This window comes from Penicillium soppii, assembly GCF_028829465.1.
Source record: "Penicillium soppii strain IBT 18220 chromosome Unknown utg000006l, whole genome shotgun sequence".
Lineage (NCBI taxonomy): Eukaryota > Fungi > Ascomycota > Eurotiomycetes > Eurotiales > Aspergillaceae > Penicillium > Penicillium soppii.
In genome coordinates this window covers 1302703-1325715 of record NW_026643236.1, presented here as the reverse complement: position 1 = coordinate 1325715, position 23013 = coordinate 1302703, and the positions used below count along the sequence as shown (strand labels likewise).

The window sequence follows — 23013 nt, the reverse complement described above, 5'->3', positions numbered from 1 at the left end:
ATACGCTGGGGGCGTGGAGTTCCACCGCTTTTAAGGCTTATATCCTAGAGGCTTTACGCTATCGCTTAGCTTGTCTACTCTCTTTTCGATGTTACGTTCTACGGGGTAGCGCGTTGCATTTCTTATATCTGTCGACTGGGTGTTTTGAATCATACCTTGACCTCAGTGTGGTTTCACTGTAGATTGATTCTACGTGGTTTATAGGTTTGGACAAAGAGCGCAGTTGAGATGAAGTTTGGATGTTTTATGTTCTAGTCCTGGGATAGCGTCAAATCGAGTGGGATTTGAGAATGCCAAATCACATTACTCAAATGGATGAGATTGATCCAATGCATAAATATTCCACTAGATAACTGCATATGTACTCCATAGGTGCATATGTACATAGGCTTATTGATACAATATCGAATCTTGGAATCTATCAGATGCACGAGCGGACCTCGGCTTCCCCGCATGCTGATCAGGAGTAAGATCAGCTTTATATACACGAAACCCAGGAACCCCAGCTTAGACTCAATGTCATTTCATCAGATCTCGAATCAGATATTGACAGCATGGCAAATGGCACAAAGACTTGGCTATCGAGAGAAGGTATCTGTCTAGTCCCTGTAAATTACTCTCTAGCTATAAAAGTTAACGCACGACAGGTTTCACAGCAGACGTGCTGGGCACCCTCATCTCCCGCACCCTGCTAGACCCATGGAAGATAATCCCTCTCTTTGCCTTGACGAAATACACAAGCAAAGGCCAAGCCTTCCTCAAATTACATCCACAGCTCCACAGAGCCCTACGCCATTTAGCAGCCCTCGCGCTTCTCACCCGCCTAAGCACCTGGCTAAATAGACGCATCCTCAACAACGCACTGACCGACCATTACGACTGGAACAAAGAGATCGTCGTCCTAACCGGAGGCAGCAATGGCATAGGTCTCCAAATCGCGCACCTCCTCGGCTCGCGCGACATTAAAGTCGCTATCCTAGACATCACTCCTCCGCAACCCCCGCTGCCCAACAGCATCCGTTTCTACGAATGTGACATCACCTCAGCAGCAGCCATAAAAGATGCGGCGAGCAAGATCCGCGCCTCCTTTGGCCGCCCCACAATCCTAATCAACAACGCAGGCATCTGCACGGGCAAAACCATCCTCAATTCCACGCCCGCGCAAACCCGCCGCATGTTCGAGGTAAACACCTTCTCGCACTACGCCCTCGCCCAGGAATTTCTACCAGACATGATCACCGCCAACCACGGCATGGTGGTCACTATCGCCTCGCAGGCGGGCTACACGGTGACACCGAGTATGGTAGATTACAGTGCGTCGAAGGCCGCGGCGATTGCATTCCACGAGGGACTGGCGGCGGAGCTGGTGACGCGGTACTCGGCGCCTCGGGTGCGGACTTTGCTTGTTACGCAGGGGTTTACGAAGACGGCGTTCATTCGGAATCTTACGCCTGAAGATACGTGGTTTAATCCGTTGTTGGAGGCGGAGAGTGTGGCGGAGGGGGTTGTTGGGGGTGTTTTGAAGGGGGAGAGTGGGGTTGTGGTTTTGCCGGGGTCGGCGGGTTGGGTCGCTACGAGGTTTAGGGGGTTGCCGGGTTGGGTGCAGCATTTGGTGAGGTGTCGGTTGGAGAGGTTGATGAGGACTGAGTAGTGTATTGAGGATTTAGGTGTATTTGGGATCGTTAGCTTTCTGGAAATTGAGTTCAGTTTTGGAAAGCTCATATAGCTTAGGGATGCGATGGTTTGTGTTATGTACGAGGATCTAGATCTAGATCCTGCCTAGGTACTTGCAGGCCTCGGGAGGATGTTTGACACGAAGAAGGATTGACTGAGGAATATATGGTTTTCTTTGAAGTAATGGCATTCTATTCTTTATGCTGCCTCGGCTCATTGACTGGTCATTGGCATCTTACAGTGAATACTAGCTGACATTGGTAGATTTATAGTGGGATATCATCTAATGTTTACCTGTCTACCAGGTATAGAATTGGATACTTCCAGCAACGAACATTACCACAGAATACCCTTGCAATCCGACTCTGTACTAATATATACACATAGATACATGTACATATAGAGAGAGAGATATCCCGCTATGTCACTCTGGAAGACAGAGGCTGGGATGATGAACCCCCAGCCCCGTTCAGATAGTGGCCCGTGCATGCTTCACCGCGACTTTGATTCGCTCCACTTATGTTTGGCGACAATTCAATGATTCAGCAATGATGCACATTTTTCACTTTCAAGGCAGACCATCTGCATCTCACTGTGACAGTGATCTATATCCGACATCCTCGCCATATCTGACATATTCGAACGTACTCACATACTAACAACAGTGGAAACAGCAGATATCCGAGCGAATACCCAAGATCCACTTCTGGGGGGATCGGGTGTGAGATCCACGGTTCAGCTCCCGTTGTTTACCCAAACAAACCAAAACATAACATTTGATCTCATTCGATTCCATTCCCACCTTCAACTACTCTCTCTCACCAACATTCCAGTGTCACATTCCGATCCCCACATGGTTTTCTTTTAATCTCTAATTAATTGCCCACCATGTTTAAGGCCCTCATGGGGGGCCGCTCGTCATCCGACCTGCGCTCCAAAAGCAGCCGGCGCAAGTCTGAAAAGACCGAGTCAGACAAGTCCGATACAAGATCAATCTCAAGTCGCAAATCATCACGGGGTGACGACCGTGACCGCGGCTTGGGTGATATCTCTTCGTACTCGAGCTCCCGCAGCCATCGTGGACCACACAGCACCACCGGCGACTCAATCGCATCCTTTGTGACCGCCGAACCAGAACCCATGGACAATTACGATCGCCTCCCCATTGAACGAACACCGAAACGCAGAGACAGTGACCGAGAAAGTAAGAGTACCCGCCGGCGCACACGTGATCGAAGCGAGAGTCCAGACCGTGAGAGACGCCGCCGTCGCGCAACAGAAGATAGTCTAGATGACTTGAATCGGGAGCGCGACCGTCGTGAGCGCTCGCGCACCCACTCCGGGGATCCATATATGCCCCCAATTTCTACAAATATGCCATCCAGTGCCCCCGGCGCCCAGTTTCCCACCGAGGGTGCGGGATTCTCCCAGTTTCCCATGCAATATGACAATGCTATGCCGTCTGCTGGCCATTCGCCCGAGCATGCACTCCCTTATGACCCCCATGTCCAGCACCAATTCCCCGGCCAGTTCCCGGAGACGGTCGCGGGACCGTATCGCCCGCCTAATCCTGCTGGTGCGGCTGCTGACTATTATGGTGACCAAGGCCAGTCGATCGAGCACCAGCCTGGTGTTCGGCCTGCTCCTCCGACTGTTCTGCCAAATACTCAAGCACATTTGATGGCCGCTTCGCCATCGGCTAATCCACCCCCAGAGCCTAGTAGTATGGGCCAGACGGGTGCGGCGGCAGCTTATTTCGATGATAATTACCATGTTCCGGAAGTCAATCCCCCGGCATCTTCATCCAGACCGCCGAAGCCGTCGAACCCTTCGAAACCCTCCAAGCCATCGGCGGCAAACATTCTGCCTGCGGCTGCGCTTGGTGCTGCTGCTACCTATGGAATTGGCAATGTTTCGTCTCACTCGGAGACGTATTCATCTGAGTACGACGCTACTTCCTACCAGCAGCATCAACCCATGGCATACAATCCGCCAGTGGCAACCAATCAACCAATGCCGAGCAGCAGCCAGAAGCCTCCCAAGCCATCCCACTCTCACAGCTTCAGTGAAGGTGCCGGATTGGCTGCTGCCGGTGCTGCTGGAGGGTACATACTCGGCCACCAACATCACTCTTCAAGCCCCGAGCATGGGTCGTATTCTTTCCAGAACTACGAGCAGTCTTCGCAGGCTGGCGTGCCACCATATGCCGCTGGCCATTCAAATAGCTTGCATGTTGCAGGCCCAGGTGGCCACGCTACCCACGCCATCCACAACCCAGGTTTCTATCCCCACGGACCCAGTGCACTTGCTATGCGCGAGCGCCAGCGTGGCGCGGTTGGGCGATTCGTTGATTTCTGGCGTGACCCCGAAGGCGTGGGAAGGTTCGAGGACTACACCGAGACCATCGGCGTGTGTAAGTACTGTTTCCAACCTGGCACAACCTCCGTCGATGCCCCTCGCAAGCATCATTACCACAGCCGTCGCCGCCGACACTCCGCCGATCGGTACAGCAGTGGTAGCTCGCGAGTCAGCAAGGTCAGCCGATATAATTCCTCTGAAGACGAGAGCCGCCGACGCAATAAGTCCAACAAATCTTCGTCATGGCTACCTGGTATGCTGGCTGGCTATGCGACCAAGTCTCTCTTCTCAAGCAAGGAGTTCGATGATTCTTACAGTATCCGCTCCGGCCGTGTTGACTCGTCCCATGGCGAGGATGATGACCGCAAGAGCTATACGTCTCGCGGCGTGACCCGTCGTTCGGGCCGTAGCCCGCACAGAGATCATCAATCTGACTTTAAGCGTCCTCACTCTGGATATGCTCGCACTCACCGGTCGCGATCCCGTTCTTCGTCACGATCCGGTCGCCACTCATTCATGAAGGAGGCTGCGCTCGGCGCCGCGGTGGGTGGAGCTGCCTATGCTGTATCCAAGTCTCGAAACCGCTCCCGCAGCCGTTCCCCTGAAAGAAGCCACCGCCGAAAGGATTCTACTTCATCGTCATCGTTCGTTAATGTTGCTCGGCCTGCTAAGAAATCCGTTGCGGGTGGCATTGGATCTTTCTTCATGTCTTCGTCTGAGAACCGGAAGAAACGCCAGACCAAGAAGCGCAGGGGTTTCTTCTCTTTCAATGGTGGCTCTTCGTCCTCGTCCTTAGACAATGATCTTGCCTTTGGAGATGGATTCCAGAAGAAGTCCAAGCTCAAAAAGAAGGATAAGAAGGGCAAGGATGTCGACGCCGCTTTGATAGGTCTTGGCGCTACGGCGAACCGTTTGGCTGGTTCATCGCCTCATGGTCCTGGTCGTACCACGGGTCAGATGTACACTGCCAAATCCCGTCACTCGAACTACGCATCCTCTGCTACGAATGATGAAGAGTGGGTCGATGAGTCGGAGGACGGCTCTAGCGCCAGCTCGGCCTTAGCATTCGGAGCAAGCAGTTCCGAGTCCACCTCCGACTCCAGTAGCAGCAAATGGGGCTGGAGATGGGGCAGCAAGAAGAGCAGCAAGAAGAAGGACAAGAGGTCTAATGCCACAAAAGTCGCTCTGGCAGCTGGCGCTGGCGCTCTCGGAGCAGCTGCCATTTCTGCTCGCCACCACGATGATAGTAAGCCTCCAAGCAGCGCCGGTAGTCTTCAACAAGTCTACCCGATACCTACTTCCGACCCATCTCGCTTTGACGTTGCCAAGATGAACCCGCGTGTTCAATCCGTTGACGAGCCGACACTCGTTCGTCCCGGTCCTATTCCTCTCCAACAGCCGCAACCTTTCACCCCTGTCTCTCAATCTGTGTTCACCACCCAGGGAGGACTGCCTGCAGCAATTCCTGCATACAGTGCACCCGTGGTCCCGGCCGCGTATGGAAATGGATTCGAGCAATACGATAGACAGTTCCAAGATGCTCGCGATCCCGGGTGGGCTCCAGAAGATTCAACTTTCTCTGATCGCCGGAGACCTCTTCGACGCAGTGACTCCTCACCTGTTTATCCGACGCAGGAGACTGCATCAAGCATCAAGCGTCGGTCCACCGGCAGGGACCGGGATCAGGCCTCTGTTTCATTCAACTTGACAGAGGAACAGGTCGAAAGGGAACATCGTAACAATCGCCGTGAAAAGAACTCTTCCAACAGAATTCCCGATGAGCCTGTTCAACTGATTGACCGAGAGGAAGATCTGGCCCGCCAGGAAGCGGAACGCCGGGATCGTCGCCGGAAAGAGAAAGAGGCTGAAAAGCGACGAGAAGACAGTGACAGAGAAAAGAGCTCTTCATCATGGGTTGGCCCCGCAGCTGCCGGAGTGATTGGCGCAGCTGCCGCCAGCGCGATCCTTTCTCGCAAGGGAGACGATAATGTCTCCGAAGCCAGCTCACGACACAGCGAGCGCCGCGAAAAGCGCCTCGCCGAGCGCTACCGATATGACAACGAGGCTGATCCATCCCTCATATCGGAATTCAAGCCCGAGCCATCCATCATCTCCGAGTTCACGCCAACTGAGCCCATCGAAGAATTCACAGCGGAGCACCACGAAGACCCGCAACCCCGGTCTCCACATGTCCGTCCAGCCTATGTGCACGACGATTATGCTGAGTTTTACGCCCCTGAAGAGATCCGCCACAGCCCAGACGTGCATGCTCGCCACGGCTCCGTTCCCACAATCGTGGAAGTGGAGCCTGCTAGCGAACGGCGAACGCAAGAAGAGCCCGAGCCCGTACATATCGACTATTCTTACGAGCCTTATCAGAGCGTCGACCGTCTTCCATGGCCAGTCCCAAGACTTAACTTCATTGATCCGACACCTCCTCACAGTGTGAATGGTGGTTCTGTGAGAGATGCTGCCTCCCCCGTCGTGAGCGCGACCGTTCCGGCAGCTACTCAATACGACACCAAGCCGCGCTCAACAACCTCCCGCGTTTCATGGGGCGAGCACAAGACTCACGAATATGAAATTCCTTCTTCGTCCGAGCAGGACCCTCTCGATTATGACGCGCCAGATAGCCCGACACATGTCCCCCTCCCTCCATCTGAAGTCTCCGTCTCAGCCAAGGACGTCCCACTTCCTGCTTCTGAAGTCTCGCAGAACAAGAATGTCGGCGGGTCGGGATATGGCGCTGACATCGAATTCGCCGCTACGATTGCTGCTGCGACCGCTGCCGCTGGATTCGATCCCAAGATCATTACAAATGACCCCTCATACCACATGCGCACCTCGCCACCCGGCTCGGAAGATGAAAAACATGTGCATGGACCCTTTACCTCGCCTTGGTCTAAACGCAGAGACCACGGCTTCGTGGAGGGTGAGCTCGAAGAGCTAGATCCCAAGTCTAAGGAGATTTCACCTGCGCCGGAACGCGCTATGCGGGATAAGGACGAGCACGGGGACCGTGTTTCTCCAGAGCGAGCCGATGAGAGAAACATCGATACTTACTCTATGCCTGGTGGCTTTGATACTGCGGACCCGAGAGATTATGTCGATGACAGATCTGTTTTCTCGGCGCCGCCGGTCGATGCAACGTCCAAGCCCAAGTCTGAATCAAAGCCCAAGTCCAAGAAGTCGAGGCGCAGCAGCGATGTCTTTGATGTCCCTGAGCTCGCGGAGCGCGATATTGCTCACGAGGCGCAATTGGTTCTTTCTCAACTGCCGGAGGAGAAGATTCCTGAATCCAGACGTGAAGAATTACCGATCGAGGAACATCGCCAGCTGCCTGAGACCGTGGATTCTTTCTCCATGGTCTCTGCCCCTGTCTCGAAGGATGAGACTTCCAAGACTCAGTCTCGCAAGTCTCGTCGTGGTGGCGATGACTTCGAGATTCCGTACCAAGAAGCTGAAGTGGAGCCGGAGCGTGATGAATCATTCTCTGTTGTTTCCGCCCCCATCTCCAAGGACGAGACGTCCAAGTCCAAGGCCCGTAAGTCTCGCCGCAGTGGTGATGACTTCGAGACTGCGGCTGCATACCAAGAACCTTTACTTCCAGAGTCTCGCGATGATTCTTTCTCTGTTATCTCTGCTCCCGTGTCCAAGGACGAGACTTCCAAGTCTAAGTCCCGCAAGTCTCGTCGCAGTGGAGATGATTTCGAGGTTGCATACCAAGAGCCTGAGGTTGAGCGTGATGATTCTTTCTCTGTTATTTCTGCTCCTATCTCCAAGGAAGAGACTTCTAAGTCCAAATCTCGCAAATCACGCCGCAGCGGTGATGACTTCGAGATTTACGAATCACGCGAACCCTCTCCATCACGAGAAGTCTCCCGCTCTGCCACCTCCACTCCTGGCCCCAGAGAGGAGTCCTCCAAGTCTAGAAAGTCACGACGCAGCGGCGACGACTACGAATCCCGCTCACGGGAAGTCTCTCTTTCCCGCGACGATCGCTCCGTCTTCTCCGCACCCGTCTCAAAAGACGAGACCTCCAAATCGAGACGGTCTCGCCGCAGCGGTGACGACTTCGACATCTCTCGATCGCGCGATGTATCTGAATCCCGGGATGACACCCGTTCTGTTCTTTCTGAATCCGCCAAGTCAAGGAAATCTCGCCGCAGCGGAGATGATTTCGACCCTCGTCGTGACGCCGGCACACCGCCTCCTGACGATGAAGGTGGAGAGGAGAAGAGAAGACGAAGGAAGCATCGCTCGAAAAGTGGGAGTGATGCTTTCTCTGTTGATGATGATGCTCGCTCTGTTGTCACCGATGTGGCGGATGATAAGTCTGAGCGCCGCAAGCATCGTCATCGCTCGTCAAGGGACTTCGATGACGCTGCTTCCATTACATCTGCTATAACCGATGTCGCAGATGACAAGTCTGAGCGCCGCAAGCACCGCCACCGCTCATCGAGGGACTTTGATGACAATGCCTCTGTGACGTCTTCGCCAGCCCGGATTTCAGAATCCCGCGAAAGGCGCAAGGGCGAGGAAAAGAAAGATAAGAGCGGGGGCTTCCTGAGAAGTCTCTTTGGGTCGCAAGTTTCAGCCCCTGCTGAGCGTGTCCGGTCTGACCATTCCCGAGACCATTCGCGGTCTTCCTCACTGGACAAACGCTCATCTCGCGAAGCCATCTCTGAGGTTGGCGGTGACGAAGAACGCCGCCGTCGCAAGAAGCGTTCTTCCAGACACCGCAGCTCTAGCAATGGGGATGAGTTGAATGCTGACTTGTCAGACAAGGAGAAGGATGACCCTAATCTGGAGGAGTACAGGTCTAGTAGGCAACGCAAGGAAGAGGAACGTCGTCAGAAGTATGAGGACATTGTGGACTCAGGAAGGAAACGGGATTCCGCGAAGGTATAGCACTGATCTTTTCTTTATGTTGGATTCGCTTCATTGTACACTTTTATGTGCCATATAGTTTCCCTTTCGCTGGACGGTTGACCGGACCAGTTTGCACAAAACACACAAAACCCGCAAAAAAAAGAAATGTACTAAGCTTTTACTGGTATTATTCCATGTGCAGGACTATAATGACGACGCCAATTCTTTTTTAAGCGAGCGCCCCGAAATGCCCGCTAACCACGACACCGGTGCTTCGGGGCTTCTAGCAGCAACAACTGTCGCTGCAGGTCTAGGTCTAAATGAGATCCTGCAGGGGAGGCCCCGAAGCCGCTCAATCTCTCCTCCAAACGCCGAGAAAACCCTCGACCTAACCCCCAAGTCGAGCAGTAGACCCGGCTCACCGGAAACAAGCCGCCACTCACCACCCCAGCGCCGACACTCCGTCGCCAAAGCAACAGAATCACCCACGGCTGTGCCTCTCCACTTCCGCCGACCCCCAACCTCCCCAGGCCTCTCGCGCGCACTCCCAGTCGAGCAACCACTCGCCTCACCCGGCTCACCGAGCCAACAACGCCACCGCCGTCCAGGCTCAGTGGAATTCCGCAACTCGCGCGAGATAAGACCACTATGGCTCGTTGAGCGCCACAGCCTAGTAAAAGGCGAGACAGAAGGCGAAGGCGACCTCCCATCCCTCCCATCAAGCAAGACCTCTTCCCGAGCGCCCTCAATCGAGGACCTCAAAGCCCTCAATGACGAAGACATGAAGAGCTGGGAACATGTCGACCTGAGCCAGTCCATCATGGACGCCCGTCCAAACCTGACCATTTCCACAGACCAGGCGCATGAGCACGGGCACGGAGACCGCAATATCGATGTCCTTGACTCCCAGCAGGCAACGCCTACCGCGGAACATTTTGACAAAGAAAAGGACAGACCGCGATATGAGTTCCACTCTCCTTCGGAGCTCTTGCGGGATCCGGCTTCGCTGGATGATCTCCCTGCTTCGCTGACAATGGACCGTCTCCCTTCTGTTGAGGGCTCGGTTGTTGGGTCTGGCTCGCCGCGCGAATTGAGTGCCGAGGAAAAGAGTGAAGAGACGAATCGTGCTCTTGATGCCCTTGAGGGGAGGGATCGACCTAGGACTCCCGCGCAGGATGGGTTCGATTCTGCGAAGGGTGGTTTCGCGGATGTCGTTGATGCCGCTGCTATTGCTGCCGTGAGGGAGCGTGATGAACATGAGCATGCTTCGGATGAGAGCAAGGCTGGATTCGGCGATGTCGTCGATCAAGCTGTTGCTACTGAGACTCGGGAGCACAGGCCTGAAGACATCAGTGAGCCTGTTACTGCTGCCGAAGACAAGGTTCCTGAGGCTGAGTCTATTCCAGAAGTACCAAAGGAATTGACTCCCGAGTCGACCGAACAGCCAGTTGAAGAGCCTCAGCCTTCTGAACTTGCTGCTGATGACGTCGAAGCTTCGCAGTCTTCTAAGAAGAAAAAGAAGAAGAAGGGGAAGAAGAACCAGGCTCAGACTGAGTCTGAGGCTACCTCGGAAAATGGCGCCAAGGAACTGGAACCAGCACAGGATATTGTTGCTGACACGCTTGCTGAGATTGAGGAGCCTGCCCCTGAGCCTGCGACTCAGTCAGTTGAAGCATCGCGAGAAATTCAAGTCGAGCCTGAGGCTATGCTTGTCGAGCGAGATGCTCCTGTTCAGCCGGAACCGGAAGCGGAGCCTGTTGAAGCATCCCGAAACATTGCACTCGAGCCTGAAGTTGTAGCTGAGTCTCCTGAAGCAATGATTGCCCCCAATGCAGAGGCAGAGACTGCGCCTGCAGAAATCGAGCAGGCCGAGGATACTACATCTTCATCTAAGAAGTCTAAGAAGGACAAGAAAAAGAAGAAGAAGGGTAAAAATGCTTCTACTGAAGAGCCTACCGAAGATGTGGTCTCTGCTCAGCCCGCAGAAGAAACCCCGACTTCAAAGGAGATTGACGAGGTTCCTATCTCGACCGACATCGAGAAAACTTCTGAAGAATTGCTTATCTCGGATGTTGCCGTGGAACAGGATCCTGCCGAGCAAATCCCCAAGGAGGAACTCGCTATTGTAGGCGAAGACGTTGTATCTATGGACCACGAAAAACCAACTGAAGAGGCCTCTGAGCCCGTATTCATCGACGCCAATGAGTCCCAAACCCCCGAAGCTACACCTCAATCCGAAGCCGAGGAGGCCTCCCGTGGCTTGGAAGATATCGAGAAGCCAACTGAAGATACCGCCGTGGCTTTCGACGAGCCGGCTGCCGTTCCAGAAACACCCAAGGAAGGCAGTGAAGGTGAAGACGAATTCCAAGAGGCCGTTGAAGAGCAGAGTCCTCAGCCTGCCGAAGAGCAACTTGCACAGCCGGCCGAAGAAAAGCTTGCAGCCGAGCCTGCAGCGGAAAATACTCCAGCCCCAGATACCCCGACAGAAGCCACAGAATCCAAGGCAGAGAAACGCAAGAACAAGAAAAAGAAGAACCGCAAGTCTGCCGTTGAAGATAACGCTGCCGAGACACCTGCTTCTGAGGGTGAGCCCCAGCCAAAGATGGAGGAGCCCAAGCTTGAGGAACCAGTGACTGCCGATCCTGCAGATACCCAATCCCCGCAGATTGGCGGTGAAGCCTTACCTTCTGACCCTGAAGCTGTCGAGAATATTAACGAACTTTCCGATACTGCCATTGAAGAGCTTGCAGCTCCCCAAGAGCAGGATGTTCCTTCAACTGAGGCTGTGGACGCAATTTTTCCTGCTGAAGTGGAGTTTGTTGAGGACTCTTCTCGTGATCTTCCAGCGCCTGCCGCTGAGACTCAGCCTGAAACCGACCTGATGGCTCCTACTGATGAATCTTCTCGTGAAGTCACAGAGCCTACTATGGATACTCAACCCGAGGCTGGGGCTGAAGCTCAACCTGAAGCCGAAGCCGAAGCCGAAGCCGAAGCCGAAGCCGAGCCTGAGGTAGCCATGACTGCTGCGCAGAAAAAGAAGGCCAAGAAGGATAAGAAGAAGAAGGGCAAGCAGACCGAATCTTCTATCCCTGACGATGAGAAACCAGCTGAAGCTACCGAGGCAGCACCTGGAACAGAGGGCGCGGTTGAGGATATAGCCAAAGAGGTTACCGTCCTTGAGGATGCACCAGTGGATGTCCCTCAAGGAGGAGATCAGGCGCTCGTGCCCGCAGAGGGTGAACAGTCTTTTGACCCTGAGCAACCTTCTCAAACCGACCAGCCCGCGGAGCTCGAAATACCCAAGGAAGAAACCACACTCCCGGCAGAAGCAGCAGCAGAGTCAATTGAGGCAGAGACACCAGCTGAGCCCTCAGTATCCGAGGAACAGCCCAAAGCCGAAGAGACTCCTGCCGAACCCGAGTTTCCCATGACCGCCGCAGAGAAAAAGAAGGCAAAGAAAAACAAGAAAAAGCAGCAGAAGCAGGAAGAGAGTACCAGCTCTGTTCCAGATGACGCCCAGACTGTCGAGCCTTCTCCACTAGATGCCGAGCCCATCGAAGCTAGCAAGGAAATCGCGCCCGCTGAAGATGCCCAGATTGATGCCCCCGCCGATGCCTTGGCGCCAGTGGATATCGAGCCATCTGGTGAACAGGATGTTCCACCTGTGTCTACAGAGGAACCGGAGATACTTCCCGCAGCTGAAGCCGCCCCGTCTGCCGATGCTGAACTTGCTGAATCAAGCAAGGATATTGCGCCTGTTTCTGAGGCTGAGATTCCTGTAGCCGAAGAAACCTCCGCACCTGTCGACGTCAAGGTTGGCACTGATTCTTCCGCTCCTGTTGATCTTCCCCAAGATATTGACGAAACCTCCAAACCGGATGAGCCAAGGGAGGTTGATGAAACTCCCGCGCCTGTCGAGGGAGAAGCTCCCACCAAAGAAGCTCCAACTGAGCAGGAGGTTCCAATGACCGCCGCAGAGAAGAAGAAAGCCAAGAAAAACAAGAAGAAGCAGCAGAAATCCGACTCTGTGCAGCTTGACGAACAACCTATTCCTGAGGCTGAGCCTACTTCTACCGAGGACAAGAGCGTTGAGCAGCCTAGCGATGTTGTGCCCGAGGCCGAGTCCGCACCTACCGCTGAGGTTGTAGAAGTGTCTGCTCAGCCCGAGCCGGCACAGGAAGCTGATATCCAGACCAAACCCGCAGAGGAACAGACCCGTGATCTTCCTACTCTCGAAAATGAAGCCCCCACAGAGCCAATCACTGAAGAGACTGTCGTTGTCCCCGAAGTGTCTGAACAAGTTCTCGACGTTCCAATTAACACCAAGGAGGCCGCGCCTGCAACGGGGGAGACCACTGCCCTCGCGGAGAGCGCCCGGGAAGAACAAAAGGGTGATATCACTGCCGGAGAGGCACCTCTAGATAAATCCCTCGACGATAAGCCTGCCGATTCTACACCTGAAGGGGTTGCAGAGGAGACAATGACGCCCGCTCAGAAGCGCAAGGCCAAGAAAGATAAGAAGAAGAATCGCCAATCCGCTGTCGCTGAGGGAGAGCAATCCGCGCCTACCGAAGAGGCTTCCCCGGCTACGCCTGTTGAGAAAGAGATCAAGCCTGCCGAGGAAGAGATTAAGCCTGCCGAAGATGAACCAAAGCCTGCTTCTATCGAGCAACCTACTGAGGCTTTAGCCACGCAAGAGACTGAGCAGCCCGTTTCCGAGCCACATGCGGAGCCCCCTGTGGCCGCACAGGATGCGCCTAGGACCGAGGAGATTATCCCTGAAGAGAGCATCCAGGAGGCTAGTCCTGTCGATGAAGCCGCCGCCGCTGCTGCCGAAGCGGCCGAATACGAAGGGATGAATGCAGCTCAAAGAAAGAAGGCTAAAAGGGAGAAAAAGAAGCGCGAGGCCCTCGCTGCCAAGGAACAGCCTGCACCAGCCAATGAAGAAACAGAGCCCGCTCCTTCCGAGCCACATCTAGACGAGCAGCCTGCGCCACTGGAGGAAGAAATCAAGCTTTCTGATGACCAGCCTACGGAAAAGCAGGCTATAGTCGCGGAAGAGGGGAAGGATCTTTCCACGGAGGAACACACCGAGCCGACTTCCACTCAGGAAATCGAACAGTCCTCTTTCGACCAAGATGCAGACCTTCCTGTTGTGGGAAAGGAGAAAACAAACACAGAGGAGGCTTCTACTACCGAAGAGATCACCCAGCCGCAGGCCCCTGTGGAATCCAGCGCTGCTGAAGTTGATGAATTCGAAGGCATGACTGCTGCTCAAAGGAAGAAGGCAAAAAAGGAGAAGAAGAAGCGCGAAGCTCTTGCTGCGGAAGAGAATAAGCCGACTCCCGTCGAGGAAGAACATACTGCAGCCGCGGAAGTGCCTCTTGAGGTCACCGAGCCAAGTCCTGTCCAGGACGCCGAACAGCCTTCTCTTGAGCCAACTGTTGAAGTTCCCACTACCGCCGAGGAACCAAAGGTCGAAGAGATCGGTCCCGCCGATGAGACTACCCAACCAGACGCAGAAACTGATGGTGCCGCTGCAGAAGCGGCAGAAGTTGATGAGTTCCACGGCATGACCGCCGCTCAGAAGAAAAAGGCCAAGAAGGAGAAGAAGAAGCGCGAAGCTCTTGCTGTGGAAGACAATAAGCCGAATCCAACTCCTGTGGAGGAAGAACAGCCTGTAGCTGCGGAAGTACCTGTTGAGGTCGCCGAGCCAATTTTGGAAGTTCCTGCTAACACCGAGGAACCAAAGGCCGAGGAACTGCCTCCCACCGATGAGACTGCCCAACTGGATGTAGAAGCTGATCGTGCCGCTGCAGAAGCGGTAGAAGTTGATGAGTTCGAAGGCATGACCGCTGCTCAGAAGAAGAAGGCCAAGAAGGAGAAGAAGAAGCGCGAAGCTCTTGCTGCGGAAGAGAATGAGCCGACTCCAACTTCTGTGGAGGAAGAACAACCTGCAGCTGCGGAAGTGCCTCTTGAGGTGACTGAGCCAATCTCTGCGCAGGATGTTGAACAGCCTTCTCCTGAGCACATTGTGGATGCTCCCGCTACCACCACAGAGGAACCAAAGGCCGAAGAACTCCCTCCTACCGATGCAGCTGCCCAACCAGACGCAGGGACTGATGCTGCCGCCGCAGAGGCCGCAGAAGCAGCTGAGTATGAGGGCATGACTGCTGCTCAAAAGAAAAAGGCCAAAAAAGAGAAGAAGAAACGCCAATCTCTCGCTGCCGAAGAACAGAAGCCAACTCCATCTCCTGTGGAGGAAGAACAACCTGCAGCTGCGGAAGTGCCTCTTGAGGTGACTGAGCCAATTTCTGCCCAAGATGTTGAACAGCCTTCTGAGAACAGTGTGGATGTTCCCACCACGACGCAGGAACCGAGAACCGAAGCAGTCCCTACCGCCGAAGAGTCTTCCCAACCGGATCCAACAGCTGATGCTGCCGTTTCAGAGGCCACAGAAGAAGCTGAATACGAGGGTATGACGGCTGCTCAGAAAAAGAAGGCTAAGAAAGACAAGAAAAAGCAACAGCGCAAGTCGGTTGCTTTTGAAGAAGCCACTCCGGCTGAAGAGCCAAAGGAAGAGCAACCCGACGAAAAGAGCAAGTTACAGGATACTCCAGCTGAATTGGCTGTCTCTGACGAATTGCCCAAGGAGTTGGCAGTTACCGAGGAAGTGACCCAACCTGCGGCCGAACAGAAAGACTTGGAGAAGAGCGAGAATATTGCTCCTACCGAAGAAGCTAAGGAAATTATTGAGGCTGAGGCATCTGACCCTACTGAGGCGAAAGAGCCGATTTCCGCTGCAGAATCTACTGGGCAGTCGGAACAGGATACTCAACTTCCTTCGGAGCCTCAGTCTCCGGTCTCACAAGAGCCTGAAGTTCCTTTGACTGCTGCGCAGAAGAAGAAGGCTAAGAAAAACAAGAAGAAGGGAAAGTCAGTGGACTTGGCTGAGGAAACCTCTGTACCTGCGGAGGCATCTGAGGTGCCTGAAGCTGCTACTGAGACTCCTACGGATACGCCAGCTGAGATCCCTGGACAAGCGCAGCCCACGGAGACTGTTGGGCATAGTGCCATCGAATCCGAAACTCCAAACCCCGAGGATGTCGAATTAGCTGTTTCTGGAGATTTGCCGAAGGACGAAGCCCCTACAGCCAAGGAGATCGACAATGAAACCCCAGCCATCGAGGCAGTTGCCGAGCCAGAGCCAACTCCCAAGGACGCCAACGAGACTGCTTCTTCGCCTGCCGATACCACCGCCGCCGAAGCCGCCGAAGCCACCGAAGCTGCCGAATACGCAGGCATGACAGCTGCCCAAAGAAAAAAAGCCAAAAAGGCAAAGAAACGCCAGTCAAAGAACGCCAACGCCGATAATGACTCCGCCCCGGCAACCGAGCCAGGCACACCAGTTGGAGAGCCCAACAGCGTTGAGAAAGGCCTCATCTCGACGGACACAGACGCCCCTGGACTTTCAGCCGTAACGGCGTCCTCGCCTGCGGAACATGACGGTAAAGATCAGTCCCACGACGAAACACACGACGCCACGGCGCAAGAAACGCCCTCGACTGATATATTCATGTCTTCGCAGGTTGAGACGCCGATAGACAGTTCTTTTTTAGATTATCCTCCCCAGCCCGTGCTTGAGCGTTCAGTCAATTCCGGCGAGTTGGAGGAGGTAGCTGCTCCGCAGGAGGGTGATGTTGCCCCTTCTGCACAGGAGCTTGATGTTGCTGAGCCAACTCCTCTTGCGGAGGAGAAGGCTGTTGATAACATTGAAGTTGGTGAGGAGAAATCGTCTGTGCCGGAAGCGGGCGATCTCTCAATGGAACAGGCTGAGGAGAAGCCTGTGGATGTGCCGGTTGAAGTTGTCGAGGCACAGACGGAAGAAGTCCCCCTGGAGGATGAGGCTTCTGAGATGACTGTTTCGAAGAAGCAGAAGAAGAAAAACAAGAAAAACAAAAACAAAAAACAAGAGGAAGAAGTCCAAGTCCTTGAGCCTGAATCGTTTGCTGCAGAGGAGAAGGAGCAGCTTGAAGCTGTGCCTTTGATCGAGGCCGCGCCTCAGGCCGAGGAAACGGCAATCACTGAGCCCGAGCTAGTTTCTGAGGCTGAACGAGTGACTGTTCTCGAGGAGCAACCTACAGAGCAGTCCAAGGATATTGAAGAGCCTTCAACCATGGAAGAATCCATCGAGAAACTTGTTGTCGAAAAGCCTTCTGAAGATCAGCCAATTGAGGTTGCTGAAGATACCAAGGAGCCTACTATCCCAGAGGCCGAAGGTGTTAACCCTGCCTCCGAAGAGACTGCTGTCAATGCCGAGGCTCCTATCACCGAAGAACCTGAAAAGGCCCCTGTCTCAAAGAAAAAGAGTAAAAAGGACAAGAAGAAGGAACGCCAACTTAGTGCACAGGAACCCGAGGCTGAGCCCCAGGCCGAGGAACAGCCAACACCAGAAGTAACTGGAGCGACGGCTCTAGAGACTGAAATCGCAACCGAAACTGCCCCTGCCGATGAGAAGACGCAGGATGAGCCTGCTGCCCAGACCGAGAAACAGCCAACACCAGAAGTCACTGAAGCGACGGCTCTAGAGACTGAAATCGCAACCGAAAGTGCCCCCGCCGCTGAGAAGACGCAGGATGAGCCTGATGCCCCGGCCGAGGAAGCCTCGCTCCAGCCTAATGAAATCCCCGAGGAGACTGCACCGGATGTTGAGCGTCCTGCTGGGGAGGCTGAACAACCCGCCCCAAGCCAAGAGGTGGAACTAGGAGAGAGATCGCTCGGGGTTCCATCGATCGAGACGAATCCTGGATTCGAAGACGCAGACAAGTCGCACGAAGATGCTGTTGAAACACTTACTCAGGCCCCAGATAGCGAACAAGCTGCTGAGCAAGCCCCATTCGAAGCTCCCGCTGAGGTGGCAGAGGAAAAGCCGACCGCTCCCAAGAAGCTGACCAAGAAAGAAAAGAAGGCCGCTGCAGCAGCAGCAGCAGCCGCGGCTGTCGCTCTTGAGGAAGAGAAATCTGCCGAGCCTGAGGCTGCATCCATTGATCCATCGACTGCCACGCCTGAAGTCCCAGAGCAAGTCGCAGAGCAACCCATTTTGGATGAGCCACTGCGTTCCGAAACCAAGGACGAGGCTATTACCAAGGCAGCCCAAACTTTTGATGAATCAACAGAGGCGACAATCTCGGAGCTTAAGGAAGATGACCCAGAACCTGCCGAGACTCTTGAACCCACCGAGCCGCTCGAGCCAGAAGCTCAGCCGAAGGAATCTGCCAAGGAGCTCGCAGACGAGCCAATAGATGACTCCCTTACTAGGAAGATGTCAAAGAAGGAGAAGAAGAAGGCCAAGAAACAAGGTAAACAAATACCAATCGAGCCGTCTTCTCCTGCGCCCAAGGAGTCTACTTTCGCCGCCGAACCCGACATTGTTGAGGCAGCCCCTGAACCGCTTGCTCTCAACGAAACTCCAGTCGAGCCTGTTCCCGCACCTGAGTCCATTTCTCGGGAAACACCAAATGAGGCCTTTGAGCTAGAACCTGAGACCATCGAGACAGCCGCAGTTGAAGAGGAAACTATTACATCGAAAGACAAGCAAATCCCGGCGAGTGAGAACGATGAAACACTCGTCTGCCGGGACCCAATCGACGCACCATCGCCTGCTGAGGCTGATGTTCAAGACACATCCGCAGACATCCCAGAACAGGTTGTCACCGATAAACCGCTTGCTCCTGTCGAAGACAGCGCGGTCGAACACCATGTGGAGCAGGCAGCCGAGCCTGACGCTGTCGCCGAGCCACTCGGGGACCAAACCCGAGAACCAGAAGTGGTGCCAGCTCTGTCCAAGAAGATGTCGAAGAAAGACAAGCGCAAAGCGAAGAAAACCACTGGTATTACTGACGAGGCTCCAACTCAAGAGGAAGTCGTTCCGGTTATTGCTGCCGAGCAGACCATGGAGGCTCAGACTCAGTCAGCAAACCCTGTCATGGAGCCAGAATCCCAAGAAACCGGTCCTATCCCAGAGCCTGGGCTTCCATTGGAACGAGAGCTGCCCATTGATGCTCCGCTTCCGATCGAGGAACAACATACAGACCAATCAGAACCTCAGGTTGAATCCCAACAATTTAAACCCGAACTACTTGAGAAAGAGATCGGTACTGCAGAGCGTATGAACATCGCGCCCTTCGAGGAAGATTCACCCAAGGCGCAAGCAACTAAAGCGCCTGTCCACAAGCCTGACGAAGAGGACTGGCCTGCAATTGACTGGGAACAAAAGGCTGAACAGTCCCAGCAATTGAAGGAAGCAGACCTTGAGCCCGAGCCAGTGGCATTACCAGCACAAGAGATAGTTGGAGATTTCGAACGTTCTCCGCCACCTAAGTCCTTGCAAGACACCGAGTCAAAAGAGGCTGCTGAGGATTCTTCGGTCCTGCCGATGAGCAAAAAAGACAAGAAGAAGGCCAAGAAGAATAAGAAGCAGTCTCAACAAGCTTTTGAGGCCGAAGAGCCGGAAATCGTCGACAAAGAGATCGAGCCGCCTGCTAGGGCTACTACTCCTGGTGGCTCTAAGATCGCTAATTTATTTCCTGGCCTTGAGCGTGGGGGATTCAAACGAACTTTAGAAAAGCAGGACTCGCCAAAAGATAGTGCCGAGGAAGCGGACTTGAAAACAAATTTCGAATCCACATTTCCTGTCTCGGAAGCACCCGCGGTGGCCATTGAAACCAGAGGAATCCAAGAGCCCGAGCTGCCTAGCACTCTTGAACAGCAAATCGAGTCTGCAATTGCCCATGTCAAGTCCTACGAGGAAGTCCCTGCTACAGAGAATGAATTTACCAAGGGACTAGAGCAAGAGTTACCTACACAAGGCGAACGATCTTTGGATGCGTCAGTGTCGTTCCCAACAGAGGTCACTCCCGAGGAGCCAGCTTCACAATTCCCCCCAGAGCAGGCTGGGAAAGAACAATGTGAACTTCGTCGATCCCCGTCAATTCACGGACGACACCAAATCACTCCTCGAACATGGAGTCTAGAAGAACCATCCCTGGCAGCTCGTGCTCCATCACCTCCTCGGTCTCTGTTCGGAGGACCAAGTGAAGATTCCTTTACTCGCCCCCGGACTCCACTTGATACTATAGTGGAACAAGAACCACGGGAAGGTCACCAATCTACCACGGCTCAACGCGGAACTCCCCGTCTGGAGATCAAACCCGAACATGTCTTACCTCGACCTCACACTCCCGTGCGTAAATTCACTGACAATGCCTTTGATCGAGAATCATGGCCTACGGATGAAAGCAAAAAGCTCACACGAGAACCCTCCCGAGACAATTTCCGAGAAATTACAGAAATGACCAAAACGCCTGAGCAAGGATTCCAAATCCTTAAGCCCAGCACCAGCAGTGGAAAATTACGTCGTGCAAAGCGCAGCGTTAGTGGAGATTTGCGGGCGGCCAGCCGGGATTCCCAGCCTTCGACTTCGACGACCGATCTCGATCTGCTCCCTTCTTCTTCCTCTTACGACCCCGTCACCGACAAGGGCAAACGTCCTGTACGAAATATGTCGGACGTCTATGTAAGTGATTAATTCACAATTGTTAAAATTTATTACAACAATTGTGTTGTTGTTTTTGTTATTGTTTACTAACAATTAATAGGAGGGTTGGGGTGAGACGCCCAATTCCCCACGGTCGCCCAGCCGACCACCTAGTGTCCGTCGTCGTCGCAGCATGCAACACTTACAAGATATCGAAACTCGAATCGACCAGCTTATTTCCGAGAATCGTTTATTAATTGCTGCTCGTGATGAGGCCGAAGACAAATTACGAAATGCCAGTGTCGCTCGCCGGAAGAGCGACCGCGCCCTTAATACCCGTGACGGTGATCTGCGCGACCGAGACGCAGAGGTGGAACAACTGAAAAACTCGGTGGAATGGTTACAAAAAGAGACATCTCGTCTCACACAGGAGAATGAGGCGATTACAGCATCTAATGCTGCTCTTGCCGCCGCCCATGCTGCTGAAGTCACTAACGTCCGCGAGTCATCTACCCGCGAACTTAATGACTTGCGCTCACAGCACACCCAGCTCTCGTCGCAAATGGAGGATCGAGTCCGCCAAGAGATTGAGTCCGCACTGGCGCAGAAGGACATTGAGCTGCGCCGTCTGCGCACTGAACTCGAAGAGGCCCGCGACAAAGTGAAGGAGCTACAACAACAAATCTCAGCCTCGGTACATGACAATGCTCTCGTCTTCCGCGACGAGGAATACTTCGATGCAGCCTGTCAAAAACTCTGCGGCCACGTTCAATCATGGGTTGTGCGCTTCTCCAAACACAGCGACAAGCGTCGCTGCCGCCCACTGATCGAGTTACAAGATGAGAAAATTGCAGACCGCTTCGACAATGCCCTCCTCGACGGCTCCGACCCAGATGCCTACCTATCAGATCGAGTGCGCCGCCGCGACGTCTTCATGTCTGTAGTCATGACAATGGTCTGGGAATACATCTTCACGCGCTACCTATTCGGCATGGACCGCGAGCAGCGCCAAAAGCTCAAATCCCTCGAAAAACAACTAGGCGAAGTCGGCCCAAGCCGAGCCGTGCATCGCTGGCGAGCAACGACCCTAACCCTCCTCTCTCGACGCCCTGCCTTCGCCGCCCAGCGCGAAAGCGATACTGAGGCAGTCACCCTGGAAATTTTCCAGACTCTGTCCCGCGTCCTCCCTCCCCCCTCGCACGTCGAATCACAACTGCTCGATAACCTTCGCAAGATCATGCGCGTGGCAGTCAACCTCTCGCTGGAGATGCGCACCCAATTAGCAGAATATATCATGCTACCGCCCCTTCAACCGGAATACGACACGAACGGCGATCTCGCCCGCCAGGTCTATTTCAATGCCGCGCTGATGAACGAGCGCAGCGGGCAAACAAACGACAACGATCAGCTCGAGGCTGAGCAGTCCGTTGTGCGGATTGTCCTCTTCCCCCTCGTTGTGAAAAAAGGCAGCGATGTCGGTGAGGGCGATGACGAAGTCGTCGTTTGTCCCGCCCAAGTCCTCATCGCTCGCCAGAGCAAAGACAAGGTCTCCCGCATGATGAGCGGTGATCGGATGTCTATTGATGCCTCGAAATCCGTGCATAGCGTTGCGCCTTCGTCAATGATGGATAATATGAGTACTTTGATTTGAGGCGTCACACTCTTGTCATGTTGAGTATTTCCATCGTTTCCGGCTGCTCTGCTTCTTTTGCTATTTGGTGTTATGAGGATTGGATCATTGCAAGACGATGATTGGAGTTTTTTTATGATTTTCTTTTTTTTTTCACTTTTTCTAAGACTATGTTGTCGATGTGTATTTACTTTGGCCTTTGATGTCTTATGAGTTATGACCTGTACTTCTGGCATGGCATTGTAATAATTTACTTTTCTTCATTTCATTTTTATCTCGCTTCCTTACTCTTAGTCCTCCTATTCCAGCAATTTATATAGGATGAACTATGTCCATTCCGAGCCTCATCTTGGTTAGGGCTATAGCCGCCAACGAAGTCAGGTTCGGCGCACTCTTTCCCAATATCTTTCCCAATCTTTTTCCCACCTCTTCTTATACCTCTTTCATCCTCGAGCACAATTCCAGTAATAATTCAATCCGACCCTGGTCGCTATTCACCTTCGCGATGGTGCATAATACTATGACCTGACTACGCGCTTTAAGGCAAATAGTCTTTCCTCGGAAACTTCCTACCTGCACACCAAATATCTTCGAGACGGTCCCTTCCCACGTAATTATAATAATCCTCGACTTTCTCCGGATTCCAGGTCAATGCTGCTTCCATATGTTGGAAACGTGGCCATCTGTCCCTGTCTGAGTGACCCTATGGCTAGTCAAAGCGCTTGAGGCAACCGAGTCTAGTCAAAACTCTGACCCGAGAGCCACAAACAAGAACATGCCAATCTTACGCTTCGGGGACGATAGATTTTCACGCTGTGTCATCACACGTCGATGTACGTTTATGAATATTTTTGACGTTGGGCTTTGTATCACAACGATGTTCTGGATCAATCGAGCCAACAGCCTCCAGGTAAGCAATCATTCTAGATCTAGATCCTCGGGT

General features: G+C 53.6%; 2 protein-coding genes across 2 annotated transcripts; both read left to right on the top strand.

Annotated features, from left to right (window-relative positions):
* Nucleotides 1-554: 554 nt before the first annotated feature.
* Nucleotides 555-1651, top strand: N7529_007865 (short chain dehydrogenase/reductase family protein; the record flags this gene model as incomplete). Its single annotated transcript, XM_057243392.1, has 2 exons — nt 555-591; nt 648-1651. 2 exons carry the CDS (start codon nt 555-557, stop codon nt 1649-1651), a joined length of 1041 nt encoding a protein of 346 aa, XP_057094930.1.
* Nucleotides 1652-2562: 911 nt separating this feature from the next.
* Nucleotides 2563-22091, top strand: lah (involucrin repeat protein; the record flags this gene model as incomplete). Its single annotated transcript, XM_057243391.1, has 3 exons — nt 2563-8937; nt 9107-20479; nt 20562-22091. 3 exons carry the CDS (start codon nt 2563-2565, stop codon nt 22089-22091), a joined length of 19278 nt encoding a protein of 6425 aa, XP_057094929.1.
* Nucleotides 22092-23013: the final 922 nt, after the last annotated feature.